This window comes from Ovis aries, chromosome 2, assembly GCF_016772045.2.
Source record: "Ovis aries strain OAR_USU_Benz2616 breed Rambouillet chromosome 2, ARS-UI_Ramb_v3.0, whole genome shotgun sequence".
In the NCBI taxonomy this organism is placed as follows: Eukaryota; Metazoa; Chordata; class Mammalia; order Artiodactyla; family Bovidae; genus Ovis; species Ovis aries.
In genome coordinates, this window is record NC_056055.1 from 247,142,034 (window position 1) to 247,157,495 (window position 15,462).

At 47.2% G+C, this 15,462-nt stretch overlaps 1 protein-coding gene across 5 annotated transcripts in view; it reads left to right on the forward strand.

The window, feature by feature from the left end:
• The first annotated feature begins 528 nt into the window (after positions 1 to 528).
• Positions 529 to 15,462, forward strand: part of UBR4 (ubiquitin protein ligase E3 component n-recognin 4) — a 130,655-nt gene continuing 115,721 nt past the window's right edge. For all 5 annotated transcript variants that reach the window (XM_042244749.2, XM_042244752.2, XM_042244751.2 and 2 more), the window contains exons 1-9: positions 529 to 751; positions 7,984 to 8,081; positions 9,234 to 9,337; positions 10,078 to 10,207; positions 10,319 to 10,458; positions 11,224 to 11,326; positions 11,439 to 11,580; positions 11,734 to 11,858; positions 15,233 to 15,357. In XM_042244749.2, coding sequence (XP_042100683.1) covers positions 576 to 751; positions 7,984 to 8,081; positions 9,234 to 9,337; positions 10,078 to 10,207; positions 10,319 to 10,458; positions 11,224 to 11,326; positions 11,439 to 11,580; positions 11,734 to 11,858; positions 15,233 to 15,357 — 1,143 coding nt within the window. In that variant the 5' untranslated portion in view covers positions 529 to 575. The remainder of the gene's footprint in view (positions 752 to 7,983; positions 8,082 to 9,233; positions 9,338 to 10,077; positions 10,208 to 10,318; positions 10,459 to 11,223; positions 11,327 to 11,438; positions 11,581 to 11,733; positions 11,859 to 15,232; positions 15,358 to 15,462) is intronic.

The window sequence follows — 15,462 nt, forward strand, 5'->3', positions numbered from 1 at the left end:
CAGGAGGCGATGCGAGGAGAAAGGGCTAGCCGAGCTGTGCCGCGCCGTGCTGCAACTACTGGGGGCCATCGCGGAGGTGAAGCCGGTGAGCGTTATTAGGCTACGACGTCCTCTTCTTCTTGGCTGTCTCGAGCCGGGGCCGTCATATTCGCCGAATGCAGGTCTACTTCGAAGCCTCGGTCTAGCCAACTGATAACCATGCTCCAAACTCACCTCCCTGGGGTGCCCACCGAAACCACGCAGTCCCCTGCTTCAGGCAGGGCTTCCAGCGCGCAGGCCCAGAGCTTAACACTGCCGCCGCCTTCCGGAGCGCTGCGTGCTGCCCATGCGCAGCCCCTCGACCCCGCGCCCTTCTCTGCGACCTGCGCCGCCCCCTGCCCCGCCCCGCGGCCTCCAGGCCGCGCCACGCTTCCCTTGCGAGAACGGAGGGAAGCCGGCCTCCCGCGTTGCGTATTTTGGCCGGCGACCGCGTCGCGCCGTCTGACGCGCCGGTCACGTCACTTCCGCCCCCTCCCGGGAGGCGGCGCTGAGCCGGTGGCAAGCCCCCGGAGGGAGCCGCAGGAGTACGACGGAAGATGGCGACGAGCGGCGGCGAGGAGGCGGCGGCTGTGGCGCCGGCGGCTGGGGCCCCAGCCCCGGCGGGAGACACGACCCCGGGCTGGGAGGTGGCGGTGCGGCCCTTGCTGTCCGCGTCCTATTCCGCCTTCGAGATGAAGGAGTTGCCGCAGCTGGTGGCCTCAGTCATCGAGAGGTACCGGGCGGCGGCGCCGGCGGGGCGGGTGCCGGGAGGGGGATGGGAGGTCGTGCTGGAGGGTGCGGGCCCCCCGCTTCCCGACTGTCTCCTGCGGCTCCGGGACGCCCCGGCCGCGGCCCCGACTTCGGGGCTCCCCGGCCCCGCGAGTCGAAGGCTTGTCTGGCATTCCTTCCGCCAGCCCGGGCGAGTACTCCGTACCTCAGTTTCCCCCCAGAGCAAAACTTCTGAGGACGACTTCTCGGGAGGGCGCGGCCGGCCGGGCTGGGAGTAATTTTGCTGGACGCGTCGCCCTGTGAGGGGTCTGCCTTCGGGGCTGCCCCCTCTATTAAGGTCAAAGCTCCGATGAGTTTGCATTTCTCGTCCGCGCTCATCCCCCTGGCCTGGGCTGGAGCGGAGCCGCGGGGTTTAAATCTGGGACCTACCACACAATTTAGTAACGGTCTCCGTGCTGCAGTAATCGCTCGGGGCACGTGCTGTTTGTGCTCTAGGTATTGATGACTCTTTTTTTTTTTTTCCAGGTTGCATTTATGGTATATTACTACTGTAACGGTCTTTGATTAAAACTATGTTAGTGTTATTCTCAGAGGTCATTTCCTCCCTGACACCGCATACTGTGTCTCTCAACTACAGGATGTTCAGGCTCTTACCATCAGCACTATTGATTGGTTTGCTGTTAACATGATTTTGCCCTTTTGAGCTTCTTAGATTATGCGAGTTGTGTCATACAAGGGCAGGAATAACCAGAGTGCCTGGCTTTTCCTTTCTTAACCTTGCTCAGAGCGGTCTCTCGTTAGTTTAGTGGTAGACCTGCCTTTAAAGCCAGTCTCACTTTCATTTTTCTAGCCAAATGACTTCAGCAACTTTCTGCAGTTGCTTACTGGCTCATTTTAGCTTCCTGCCAACAAGAGTATTACCTATATGTTATCCAGAAGGTTAGAGATTGCTATTTATTTCTCAAGGGAGGCCCATGATTTGACAGATGGTCTGTTGCAGAGTTTATTGTTACCTTTGTGCTACTTTGGATGCGGTTTAAAAAATAAATTAGATTAAAATAATGGTTTGGTTGAGTAACTTTAAAGTTACCTTTCAGATGGATTTTCCTGTCTAATTATTAAGCCAAGAAGGTTCAGAAGATGTAAACAGATATCAAAGATACTGCTCTCAAATTATCTAGCCTCTTTATGTAACTGTTTTCAACAGTTGGATTAATGGTATTTTCACAAATTATACTTGTCAGGTTACTTAGAATGGACAGTGTTCCACTCTTTTTAGAGCACTTACTCTTATGTTTTTATGGACATAAGCTGTAAGTTATAAAGTCATTTGTTGACACACTCCCATACATCCAGTATTTGGGGCCTGTGTCTTTTAAACTATAATAGTTAAGCAGCTCCCTTCCACCTGTAGAAGAAGCCAAAACGAAATACATTAAGGTATGTTTGAATTTTGCCAAATAAGTGATAGGGGCCTCTCTTGCACTCTGTATAGCTAAGATAATCAAGAGTTGCCTGTGTTTGTAGATGCTAATGAGACCTCTTTTCATGGTTTAGAAGAGAAGTCCAAACTGATTGCTGTTGAGCAGCACGTCTTTTTATTAGAAGGCGAGACCCTTGAAGTCTCTGTGCTGGTTTTTGTGGCTCGGTCAGCTTTGGAACACAGCAGTGTGTCCTCTTCAGGCTCTCTGAGAGCAATATGATCTTAAGATTGCACTTATTGTCTGAGAGGTCATTTTTCCACAGAAAGCAGTTATTCTCTCTCTCTCTTTCCCTCCCTCCCTCCATAAAATCTTTTCAGACTCTTGCACATGGAAGAGTTTATTGGTTTGCTGTCGCATGGTTCTGTAATTTCCAGAAGAAATATCTGGCTTACAAGTTCTTTACGGTTAAACACAACCTAAACGTATCAAGTGCTCAGTTTGGTATAGAGCAGAGGTCAGCACACTTTTTCTGTAAAGAGTCAGAGTAAATTTAATTTGTGGGCCATAAGAGGGATGTATGCACTAGTCCACTCAACCATCGTGTGGCGAAAGCTGCCATATGCATTATATAAATAAATGGGCGTGGCTGTGTCCAAAGTTTTATTTATGAGCTCACATGTGAATATCATATGACATTTACATATCACAAAATATTCTTTTGATTTTTTTTTTTCCCCCCAGCCATAAAGACACATGTAAAAACTATTCTTAAATATGGCCTGTACAAAGCGGGATGACTGGCTAGATTTGACCTGAGGGTCATAGTTTGCCAGCCCCTGGTTAAGAGCATAAAAATTAATACCCTGCTATCAATATCCTGTTTCTCAAAGGTTTTATTTGCCTTTCCAAAAAAAAAGAGAATTGTGGAATTATTTCTTGACTGCCAAGGTATGGCTACTGAGTGTCGGACCGGGTCAGAGCCAGCCCTGCACAGGCGCCGTGGGACCCTTCTCTCTGTGGCTGGCTGGAGGTTCCGGCGCCCGTCTATTGCTTCGCTTTCTCAGCTGTGGCCCCTGCTCCCCACAGTCCTGTGTTCCTTCCTGGTGTTAGGCCTCCATGTTTGTCTTCGTTGCCTCCAGGGACCTTCTGTTTTCTGTTAGAGCCTGCTACTCTCTGCTTCTCTCTCCACACAACACCCCCCCCCCCCCCCCGCCCCCGTTTGATGTCCTGGCTCCATCACGTCAGCTCTTCGTTCCTACCTGGTGGCTTGCTCATTCACTGAAGTCCTCCCTTTTTTAGCTTTTTGGGATGATGACTCCTGCTTTGAGATTCCTCAGTTCTCTGCCATTCTACTTTCTGTCTCTGTCTTTTCATACCTTTATAGTTGGAATTGACCTTTGGTTTGAAGAGAAGGTAGATGAAATGATTCTGAGGCCCAGACCCTGTTTCGTTTTTGTTGTTTTGGCTGCACTGCACGAGTGAACCTGGGTCCTTGGCGGTGAAATCAGAGTCCTAACCACTGGACCTCCAGGGAATTCCCTGAACCCTGTTTGTTAAGTTTGACTTTGTAACCAAACTGAAACAAAGGAGGGATTAGCATGGATAAATTGGGAGGCATCAGTTCATTGCAAATCGATGGGGAAACAATGGAAATAGTGACAGACTTTATTTTCTTGGGCTCCAAAATCACTGCAGATGGTAACTGCAGCCATAAAATTAAAGGAGCTTGCTCCTTGGAAGAAAAGCAATGACAAACCTACATAGTGTATTAAAAAGCTGAGACATTTCTTTGCCAACAAAGGTCTGTCTAGTCAAAGCTATGGTTTTTCCAGTAGTCATGCATGGATGTGAGAGTTGGACCATAAAGAAAACCAAGCACCAAAGAGTTGATTCTTTTGAACTGTGGTGTTGGAGAAGACTCTTCAGAGTCTTGGACTCCAAGGAGATCAAACCAGTCAATCCTAAAGGAAATCAATCCTGAATATTCATTGGAAGGTCTGATGCTGAAGCTGAAGCTCTAATACTTTGGCCACCTGATGCAAAGAGCTGACTCATTAGAAAAGACCCCGAAGCTGGAAAAGACTGAAGGCAGGAGGAGCAGGGGGTGACAGAGGATGAGACGGTTGGATGGCATCACCGACTCGATGGACATGAGTTTGAGCAAACTCTGGGAGATGGTGATGGACAGGGAAGCCTGGTGTGCTGCAGTCCATGGGGTCACAAGGAGTCGGACATAACTGAGCGACTGAACAACTCTCGAAAGTGATTTTTTTTTAAGAAAAAGAAAATCTGAGTTTACTTAAAGCGGACTTCATTTCTGCTGCTGTTGATAGCATGTCTTTTAGTAGTAAAGATTAAAAATCTTTTAAATACCTGTACTTTTCTAGAACAGAAATGAAGCTAAAACTAGTTTAATGGCACACATGCTGTGTGTAGGCTTAATTAGTGTAATTGTTGAATGTAACTGTATGTGCTATCAAACACAGAATTCCTTTCTTAACTCTGTGCAGGATATGCTGGTGACTCTGTGCAGGATATGCTGGTGAGCATGGTTGTCAATGAATAATTCTGTGAGTCTTTGTAGATTTAAAAAAACAAGTCCCTTGCCCTTGCGCTTCCCTTGTGGCTCAGCTGGTAAAGAATCTGCCTGCAATGCGGGAGGCATGGGTTTGATCCCAGGGTTGGGAAATCCCCCGGAGAAGGGAAAGGCTACCCACTGCGGTATTCTGGCCTGGAGAATTCCATGGACTGTATAGTCCATGGGGATGCAAAGAGTCGGACATGAATTAGCGACGTTTACTCACTCCCCTGAGCCAGTCCTTCCTAGGCTGTCCTGCCTGTCTTACTGATAAGCCTCCTCGAGTCTCTGCCTCCCAGCTGTTTGATGAAACTTAGACCACAGAGACCTCCTTGGGAAGGCAGAAGCTGCTAGTGATGTCCCCATTAGATAATGCACAGTCATTTTCTGAAAATCCTGAGAGGGAGAAAGGGGTACATTGGTGCCATCAGCAGCTGAGTATGTGATTGACCTACAAAAGAAAAGCCAGCTCCCGAGGGAGAAGCCTATAGTTAGTTGTGAGATTAGGTAATGTTTCCATGTCTCAATATCACATTCCCTACAGGTATGTTGAGAGTGTGAGAGATGTATGTGAACATTTTCACTTGTTTATTAACATGTAGTAAGTACTCTGTGAGACACAGTAGATGTTCATTAAACATATATTAAAAAAATGTTTTCTGTATCTCATTAATTTTTTGTGCTTGTTTATAAGTGTTTCTTGAAACAAACCCAGTGGATTCTATACTTGGGATTTGGTGATTCTGGCGAGGGGAAAGGGCTCTGAGTTTCCCCAGTTGAGGGCAAAGATATAACTAGTAGTGGTTCAGTGGTAAAGAATCCGCCTGCCAGTGCAGGAGACGTGGGACTGATTCCTGGGTTGGGAAGACCCCCTGGGAAGGAAGTGGCAACCCATTCTAATATTCTTGCCTGGGAAAATCCCAGAGGAGCCTGACAGGCTGCAGTCCGTGGGGTCACAGAGTCAGACACAGCTTAGTGACGAAGCAGCAAGAGGGAGACGGGCCAGTGAGCCCGCAGTCTTTATTTTGCCCACACACTTTTCACCCTTCCTGGAGACACTCGGATAGGACCCTGGCTAGTTCTTTTTCACTTACATGTCAAATTGGGTTTTTCTGGCCTGGCTGCTTAACTGCTGTTTTCCTTTGTACTCTGCATTGCATTTATTTTTAATTGGTATGTAATTTTATTTTAAAATGGAATATAATTGATTCAGATTCCTTGTCCTTTCAGCAGTTTTCAGGCTCTGTGGTGCTTGTTGCAGTTTGTTAGGCAAGGCTCATGTTTAAGGAAAGTAGCTTGACTGCCTGGAGGAGAAATAGTTTCACCTTTGGGTCTCCTTGATTTTCTTGTGTCATAGTTGCCTTCAGTTTCTGCATTCTTCGCCTTCTTCTTAATGTCTTGCTCTCTGTTCGATTTTTGCATTTCTTTGCGTCCTCTGGTGCCTGTCAGGCTCTCAGGGAATGAGGGTGGGATCAAAAAGGGAGGTGACACTTCTTGGCTAGGTTCCTCACACACACGCATTTCTTCAGGATCAGAAGATAGGACGTTGTCCTTTGCGCCACATGGCTACCTGCCTACTCTCCCCTTTAAGTCTTTTAAAAACGAGTTTTCCCAGGTTTATCCTTCCAGCCCTAAGCACATTGCGAGTGGAGCTCAAGACCCCTGTGCTCTTTTTTTTCCCGTTGTCCACCTCCATCTTTCCCTAGAGGGTATTATTGTTTCTTGATTGGAATAAGGCAGTTGTGTATATCTAGGGCAGGAAGAAGGGTTTTAATCATAATGCGGCAGCATTGAACATGGGATTAATGTGTTTACACCTGTGTTTTGGGTGTGTTTTATCATCAGAATGAGAAGGGTGATTCTCTTAGTCGTGGTAAACCTGTCCAGTTGAGAAACATGGGGGGCGGGGGTGGCAGTAAGCAGCGCTGAAGTAAAGCAGAAAAGGGGAATACGTCATAAAATTCATCAAATTACAGGGTGGGGGAACCTTAGAGCTATGAATGCAGGGTGTCAGGATGGGAGTGAAGGAACAGCTCTTCCTAGGAGGTAGAAGCATGGGTGGGGAGCTCTCTTCTGGGTGTGGTGGGACGCCCCCCGCAGCCCCCCACCGGCACCAGTGTGATGGCCCCGTGAACTTTGAGTGTGGCTTGATGTTTTAAGGACTTTGTTTCCTTTCTTTTGTCCATCCGACAACTCAGGAGAAATGATCCTTGGTGGGCAGGGAGATTCTTGCACATCATAGGTGTGCCATAAATATTTTTCTTAGTGAGGGAGTTATTCCAAGATAAGGAGCCGATCTTTGCTAGTACCTATTTATCCTTGATGAATTCCCAAATAGGGAAGTGCTGTTTGAGGTGATTCATCACTCACATTAGCACCTTCAGGACGTGGAGCTTGCTTTTTGGCTCCCATGTTGATTTGGCAAGTGAGCTGAGTCTAGACTCTGTTTACGCTTCCCTTCCTAGGCTGATAGTTCTTGTTGGAGAATTAACTTACTGTGGAAACTTTTAAAGCACATTGCTCTCTTTTTTCCATTTAAGAACATACATTTTAGTGTTTTCCCTTGCCTTCTTGTTTCATGGGTTGCGATTAGCATCTAATGCAGTGAAGAGAATGACATTAATGTATCTAGCTTTTAGACATAACTGGGCTCCAGATTTTCACTGAAGAGCCCATTTCTTCTGGTAGAGATAAAGGATGTGGTTAAAGGTCACTTTGTCGTGATCTAACTATATATCCTGGGGATGTGGGGAGTGGGGTGGAGGACTCTAGTGCCTGGAGAATTTTGGATTTTAGCGCCCGTCAGATGGTTTCTTCCCTTGAAATGTTTATTCTTTTTAAGTTGGCCTGGCTTGGTCTTCAGAAGGCGTCACTGTAGTCTGTATTCCCACTGACAGTGTTTTGAGCACCCTGCTCTACCCTCTTTTGACTGGCTTGTGGCATTAGTAGCTTTTGGTCTTTGTTAATTATCAGTACAGGACACAGTGGTATCCTTTTTTATTTTTACTTGTATTTCTTAAATTCTAAGTGAGTTTTAAAGTGTTTTCTGTTTGTTAGCCTTTGCCACTTACTGAGCCTGGTACCTCTAAGCTCCACTTTCTCAATTTGAATATAGGGATGGTAACAGGGCTTACCAAGTAGCATTGCTACGAAGATTAAGTCAGGTAATGCCTGTAGAGGGGTAGAGTATCTGGCCTGTAGTAAGCAGTAAATAAATGTTGGTTTTTGTTGCAGTGAATCCGAAATCCTGCACCACGAGAAGCAGTACGAGCCATTCTACTCCTCCTTTGTTGCACTTTCCACGCACTACATCACAACAGTTTGCAGCCTCAGTAAGTATTCCGCTCTTGCCATTCCCTCGTAAGGGCTCGCGAGTGGGGAATTGTGTGTCCTCTCGTCTGAACAAGCTGTTAATGACGCCTGTATTTTAGTTCTAACCTGTTCACCCAAGAGTGGAGACAACTGTCAGTTTGATAAGGCTTTGGAAGTTCCTTTACCGAGGCCAGCCAAAAGGGATTTAAAAACTGTTTGGTTTGAACATCTATTTCATAACCATTAAGTTAACTTTCCTTGCCTTCTTATCGATTTTACACATGTAATTACTAATGTGCTAGTTTTGGGGGGATGGGTGGGATTGGAGGGTTAGGTGGGGATACTGAGCTGGGGTTAGCAGCCATTCTCTTCTTTATTTGGTTTTGGTGTTCTCTGGTATATGAAGGGATTTCAACTTCAGTTCCCCATCTTTTAAGCTTTTCTCCCCCTAAAGTAACCAGTCCCTTACTTTCCACTATTTCTGATACCTAGCATTTTCATTTTCCCTCCAAGCCTGATTCATGTAGTTCTGAAGAATTCGAATTATTTGTTTACTTAAACAATTTGCTAAGCAAGCAAAATGAAAGGAAGTTAGAGGGTTGCTGAGTAATCTTTCGGTGTCCAGTGCTATTTATTCTAGGCACTGGCCACCAGTGTAAGAGTCACTTTTAGCTTGGAGAACCTTTGAGTGGGAAGCCCACTGCAGAAACAGAAAGGAGAGGTAGTATGTTCTAGTGGGGAGCAGCATGAGCTTTAGAGCCAGACATCTGGATTTGATTCTAGCTGCATGACTTGGGCAAATCATGTAACCTCTCTATGGTTTACTTTCCTTATCTTTTTTTTTTTTAAAAAGAGAAGTTAACAATATCTATCTCATAGCATTGGTTTGAGGATTAACTGGATTAATATATTTGAAGTGCTTGTTACTTCCTGTGATGTATTTCCTATTATAATTATCTTAATTTCTAGTAAATATAGGATAATTTGATCTAGAAGCGACTGATGATTATCAGTGCCAAGATGCCTTTGTTTGCCTGATGGATTGTCGATTCTGATAGAATGATACTGGGGATGTTGGCCATATGGAGCTCAAAACTTGCTTGGCACCTTGACTGTGAGGCTGAAGAGCGTTATAGCAGCCTGAGGTTAAGTAAAGCTCATTCCTTTCTCAGTTCCCCGGAATCAGCTTCAGTCTGTGGCGGCAGCCTGTAAAGTCCTGATTGAATTTTCTCTCCTGCGTTTGGAGAATCCAGATGAGGCGTGCGCTGTGTCCCAGGTAAGAGTGGTGGGCCCATTTCTGGCCCTTATTTTGAGGTAGGCTTGTGACTGACCCGTGGAATGGTGGAGAAGGGATGGCGTAGCGCAGGGATTGGTGCCTTTCTCTGTAACGGGCTGTGCGGGAGATCATTTGCTGGCCATCCGGTCTCTAGTAAACTCTGGCCTTGCAGCGTGAAAGCAGCCATAGGCAATGCGTAAACGGGCGCGCAGCTGCGGGCCAGTCACACTCATTCACAAAAACAGCGGGCTGACTGGGGCATGGCTTATCAGCCTCTGGCATAGAGGGCTGCGAGATCTTGTCCAGGATTGCAGAGATATATGACCATGGGGGCCAGGCAGGTAGCAGGAAATGAGTCAGGTATGCTGGTTGAGAGGGTGTGTGACCAGCTATCAAGGGGTCAGTCACTGGCTCCAGCTGATCTTGTGAATTATTGAAAGAGTTACATAAGAAATCTGGATTGGTATGTTAAACCTTCCATGTTTTAAAAAGTTAGCCATAACTTCAAATTTAAACAACACCGACGTCACTGTGAGACCAGTAAGAGGCCTGCAAGCAGGTGTGGTCTGAGGATCATCAGCTTGTGACCTCTGCTTCCTGAGTTTGCAGTTCTTGGTTCGAACCTAAATTTGGTTTTGTGCCGGCTAGAGGTCCTTAAAGAATAGAACCCCTAAGAGGCCTGTTTGATGTAACCCAGAGGCGGCCTCTCTAACAGGCACTGGAATCTGCTTTCTTCTCAGAAACACTTGATCCTCCTCATCAAGGGCCTGTGCACTGGCTGCAGCCGGCTCGACAGAACCGAGATCATCACGTTCACAGCGATGATGAAGTCGGCCAAGCTGCCCCAGACAGTGAGGACACTCTCCGATGGTGAGCGCGCCTTCGCCAGACTCGGCTTCCTGGCCACTCCCCTTGCCAGCTAGTTCCTCTTTTGTCTGCTAGTGACACTCCCTCGTCGCTCTCTTGTTTCGTATTTTATAGTGGAAGACCAGAAAGAACTGGCCTCACCAGTAAGCCCAGAGCTGAAGCAGAAGGAGGTCCAGATGAATTTTTTGAACCAGCTAACATCAGTTTTCAACCCTAGAACTGTAGCATCATCACCTGTAGGTCCACAGACTCAGGTGAGTTACTTCAGTCAAAGGACCTCATCTTGTAGGATTTGTTAAGATGATAATACTAGAAAAAACAGCTAACAAATGCATTTTAGATTTGTGATATAAAATGATGTACCTGCCAAGGGTAGAAAGAAAGTTGAAGAATACTAACTGAAAATAAGTAGCATTCACCCCGATTCCTTCTGTCCACAGTTATTACTATTTGTTTTAATAATACATTTATTTATATTTATATTTTTGACCATGCCTCATGGCATGTGGAATCTTAGTTCCCCGCCAGGGATCGAACCCATGCCCTTGCATTGGAAGCATGGAATCTTAATCAGTGGGCCACCAGGGAAGTCTCCAGTGATTACTATTTTGATGACCATTCTTCTGACAATTTCTCAGTCAAGTAGACAAAGAGCCTGTACTCCTACAGGAAAAGGCATCGCTCTGTGCTAGTTACAGAATATATTTAAAGCTATATATTCCACCACCTCCCACCCTCCCGCTGGGGAGTCTGACAAGTTTCCTCGGAGCAGCTGTAGTTTGTACAGTTGGTTCTACTGTGAACTTGAGGACGACAATCAACAGATGACAGTATCTTCTTGTTTTTTAATTTATTTTTTGGTCACATCACCCATGGCATGTGGGATCTTAGTTCCCTGAATAGGGATTGAACTTGGGGCCCTTGCCTTGGGCATGTGGAGTCTTAACCACTGGACCACCAGGTAAGTTCCAAGGTGCTAGTATCTTCATAGGCCTTTCACATTCTTTGTTTCTCTTCAGGCGGAAGGAGAAAGTGATGAGCAGTCATCCACAGATCAAGCTTCTGCTATCAAAACCAAGAATGTGTTCATAGCTCAGAATGTGGCTAGTCTTCAGGAACTTGGTAAGACTCTGTTGTCAAAAAGCTAGTTTCTCTGCTTTCAAAAATTCCTTAAGTGGAACAGAATCAAGCAGCAGAAACCTGTTTGTAAGGTTGAGCCTTTTCATTAATTCAGGTGGCTCAGAGAAGCTCCTGCGTGTGTGTTTGAACCTGCCCTATTTCTTGCGCTACATCAATCGGTTTCAAGATGCAGTGTTGGCCAATTCTTTCTTTATCATGCCTGCAACAGTAGCGGATGCCACTGCTGTCCGTAATGGGTAAGGTGCTCCAGGGCGCGTGTGCTCTACGCTTTAAAACTGTTCTCCGAAAGGGGGAAACCGGTTTGTTTTTATGGCATGCCCGCTTCCTTTACCAGATTATAGAAGCAAGTGAGTCAGAGACACTTCTGTTTATCCTCTGTTGTGTTCCAGTTTTCATTCTCTGGTGATTGATGTAACCATGGCCTTGGACACCCTTTCGCTACCTGTGCTGGAGCCTCTCAGCCCTTCCCGTCTGCAGGATGTAACAGTGCTCAGCCTTAGCTGTCTGTACGCAGGTGAGGAGGTGCATCCGATCATTTCCTCAGCCGCACAGACTTTCTGGCAACCGTGAGGTCCTTCTGCGCACTCTCTCCCCCTTTGCTTAGTCCCTTCCCCAAGGGCCATCTAGTGTCTCCTCTAGGTGGAATGAGGTCTCAGTAGGAGTTCTGTGAATTCCCTTAAAGCTCAACTGCTGCTGTTGTGTTATGTGGATATTTGATTTCATAGTGCGTGCACATGTAAGTGAGTGTCTGCTGTGTGAGAAGCAAAATGCTAAGTGCTTTGGGGATATTGTGATGAGCAATATATAATCCTTGCTCTCAAGGAGCCTATACCTGAGCAGTGGATGACAGATTGCACCGCAGAGTGTGATATGGAACAGGAGATGCTAAAGGCAGTAGAGATTCTAGGACATCATGGGCATGCAGAGAGGGGAGAGATGGCGCTTTGCTGTGGGGCAGATTTGAGGAAGCCGCCTGGAACAGGTGGTATCTGTTTATATTGATAAATACAATGAGTGTTTTTCTCCATGCTCCCACAAAATCCCCTCCCTTCCTGTTGATCATGCTGCCTTAGAAGTGGGGCCTGACAGCTGGTGTTTATGCTTTTTTAAGTTATTGTTACAGTGACTTTTTAACCCAAATCACTGATCCTGGTTTTAAAACCATAGTCCTGGTATGTCTTGGGAGGCCCAACAATTTCCGATGTTTACTGGGTTCTGTGAGTGAGGGTTTGAATAGTCGTAGAAACCTGACCTTGGGAGCGTGAAGAAATTGCTGAGGTTAATTATCTCCCCACATTCTTTGAATGGCTTTATTATAAACATCTCTGTGTAAATAGGCACGTAAAGATAAAGGCACTTTCACTGGGGAAGGCAGTAGTCACAGAGGGGTTCTGTTGATGTATGTTTCAGGGCAGGTAGGATTTCAGCTTGGCTGTCCCTCGGCCAGAGGCAAAAAGCAGGACCAAAGGTATCCTGGTATTTGGGGAAACATTTTGAGAGAGAGAGAGACAGAGAGAGACAGAGAGAGACAGAGAGAGAGAGAGAGAGAGAGAGAGAGAGAGAGAGAGAGTGTGTGTGTGTGTGTGTGTGTGTGTGTGTGTGTGTGTGTGTGTGTGTGAGAGACTAGTGGGTGTTCTACAGCTGGGAAGAAGGTACAGCCTCCTCAAAGAGGGCTTCAAAATGCAGCCTCAGTGATTTGGACCATATCCTATAGACAGTCGAGGCTGTTGCAGATTTTGAAGAGTGGTATGATCTGAGCTGTGCTCTGGAGGGCACACTGGAGCAGTAGTCCACAGGTGTCTGCTCTGGGGAGACCGGGGAGGCTGGGAGATCTGCTGGGAGGAAGTTTCGGTCGTTTGGGGAAGACACACGCAGGGCCTGAGCGAGAGCAGAGCTGTGGGGGAGAGCGCTGAGGCTGCCTGGGAGCAGGCTTGCTCTCCAAGCCCATTCCCAGTGTTTACTTGCAGTTCTCGGGCTCTGAGTTTTGCAGTTTTAAGTTTGGGGCTCATGAAGTTCAATTTTCAGGGTGTTTCTTGAATATCCTGTGCATCTCATTGTGCTTTGTAGATAAGAATTAAGAGTCCTTAAAAATTCTTAGTTGTTAAGGGAACTCCCTGGTGGTGTCGTGGTTAAGACTCCGCGCTTTCACTGCCCGGGTGCTGGTTCAGTCCTTGGTTGGGGAGCTAAGATCCCACATGCCTTGTGGGCACAGCCCCAAAAAAGTTCTTCGTTGTTTTAAAGAGCCCCCAGATTTGGTTTGTTACTGAAATTTGATCACTTGGGATTTGAAGTAAAGAAAGGGATTTGGCCTAGAGGTTTTTGAGAAATACTAAGTGTGAGATTCTCTTTTTAATCATTGTAAAATTTTAAAAATATATTTTGAAAGTAATTTCAGGTTTTAAAAACTTACTTGTTTATTTATTTACTTTTGACTGTGCTGGGTCTTTGCTGTGGTGCAGGCTTTTTCTCTGGGTATGGAGAGCCTGCTTCTCCCGGCGTCTCTCATGGAGCGCAGCTTCAATAGTTGCGGCTCGTGGGCTCTTAGAGGACACGCCCGGTAACTGTGGAGCACGGGCTTAGTTACTCTGCAGCATGTGGGGTCTTCTGGACCAGGGATTGAACCCAGGAACCTGCATTGGAAGGCAGATTCTTAACCACTGAGCCACCAGGGACGTCCTAGATTTCATTTTTGAAGCAGCTTTAGGTTTGCAGAAAAATGCAGCGTTCCCAAACTCTGCATCTGGAACAGTCCAGAGTTCTGTCCCCATACACCGCCTCACCCCCGTGTGCAGTTCCCTTGTTAACTGCGTTCATAGGTTGCCTTTGTTGTAACTGATGGTCCAGCACTGCCGTGTAACTAACTGAAGTCTGGGGTTCACTACATTGGGCTCCTTCTCCACATGCAGTTCCGTGGTTTATGACGTTGAGACAGGGTCTTTTCAATGCCTTCCAGATGCCTGACGTTCCATGTGCGGTCCCTCCCTCTACCTCTCCCCCAACCCCGGCCCCTAGAAGCCGCTGACCTTTTACTGTCTCCACAGTTCCCTTTCCCAGAGAGTCCTGTTGTCAGAATCATCACCTTTTCAGACTGGCTTCTTTTGCTTGCGGGTGGGGCAGGGGGTTTCAGGACCTCCCCGTTGGTACCAAAATCCATGAATGCTCAAGTCCCGTGTGTGAAAATGGTGTGCTGTCGTTGGCCTTAGCATCTGCAGACTGCCCATCCCCAGATTCCACCAGCCGCATGTTCGGATGCAGGACCTGCAGGTGTGGAGGGCCTGCTGTGCGCAGTTAGGCTTCCTCTCGTCTTTTTGTGCCTTGGGAGCTGTTACTTGTCCTGTTTTCAGTCGCTCAGTTGCGTCCGACCCTTTGCGACCCCACAGACTGCAGCACGCCAGGCTTCCCTGTCCTTTACTGTCTCTTGGAGTTTGCTCAGACTCTTGTCCATTGAGTCAGTGATGCCATTCCTTATCTGGATACGCCACAGTTTATTGATTGGTTTATTGATTTATCATTGATTATTAGAGGACATCTTGATTGTTCCCATTTGTTGACAGTTGTGACTGCAGGTACCATACACATTTGTGTACAGGTGTTTGTGTGGGTGGAAGTTTCAGCTCTTCTGGGTAGATATATCTGGGAGTGCGCTTGTTGGATCATGCAGTCACACTTTTTGCTGTTGTTCAGTCACTCAGTCGTGTCTGACCCTTTGCAACCCCGCGGGCTGCAGCACGCCAGGCTTCCCTGTCCTTCACTGTCTCCCAGATTTTGCCCAGACCCATGTCCACTGGTTGGTCCCTGGTGGGATTTCAGCAGTCAGATCAGGGACTTGCTTGTGGGTGGCTGTGTCTCTGTGCCTCAGCTCCTTGGAGTGTGTGTCTCTCTCCTCAGGTGTGAGTGTGGCCACTTGCATGGCCATCCTTCACGTGGGCAGCGCCCAGCAAGTGCGGACAGGCTCCACGAGCTCCAAAGAGGAAGACTACGAGAGTGACGCTGCCACGATCGTCCAGAAATGCGTAAGCCCTGCCGCTGGGGACGGGGAGCCCTGCGTATTCAGTCGAGGGAATATGGCGGCTTCTGCTTTGTTGCTCACTAGAGGGAAGGGGATGGAGTGCTCTCCG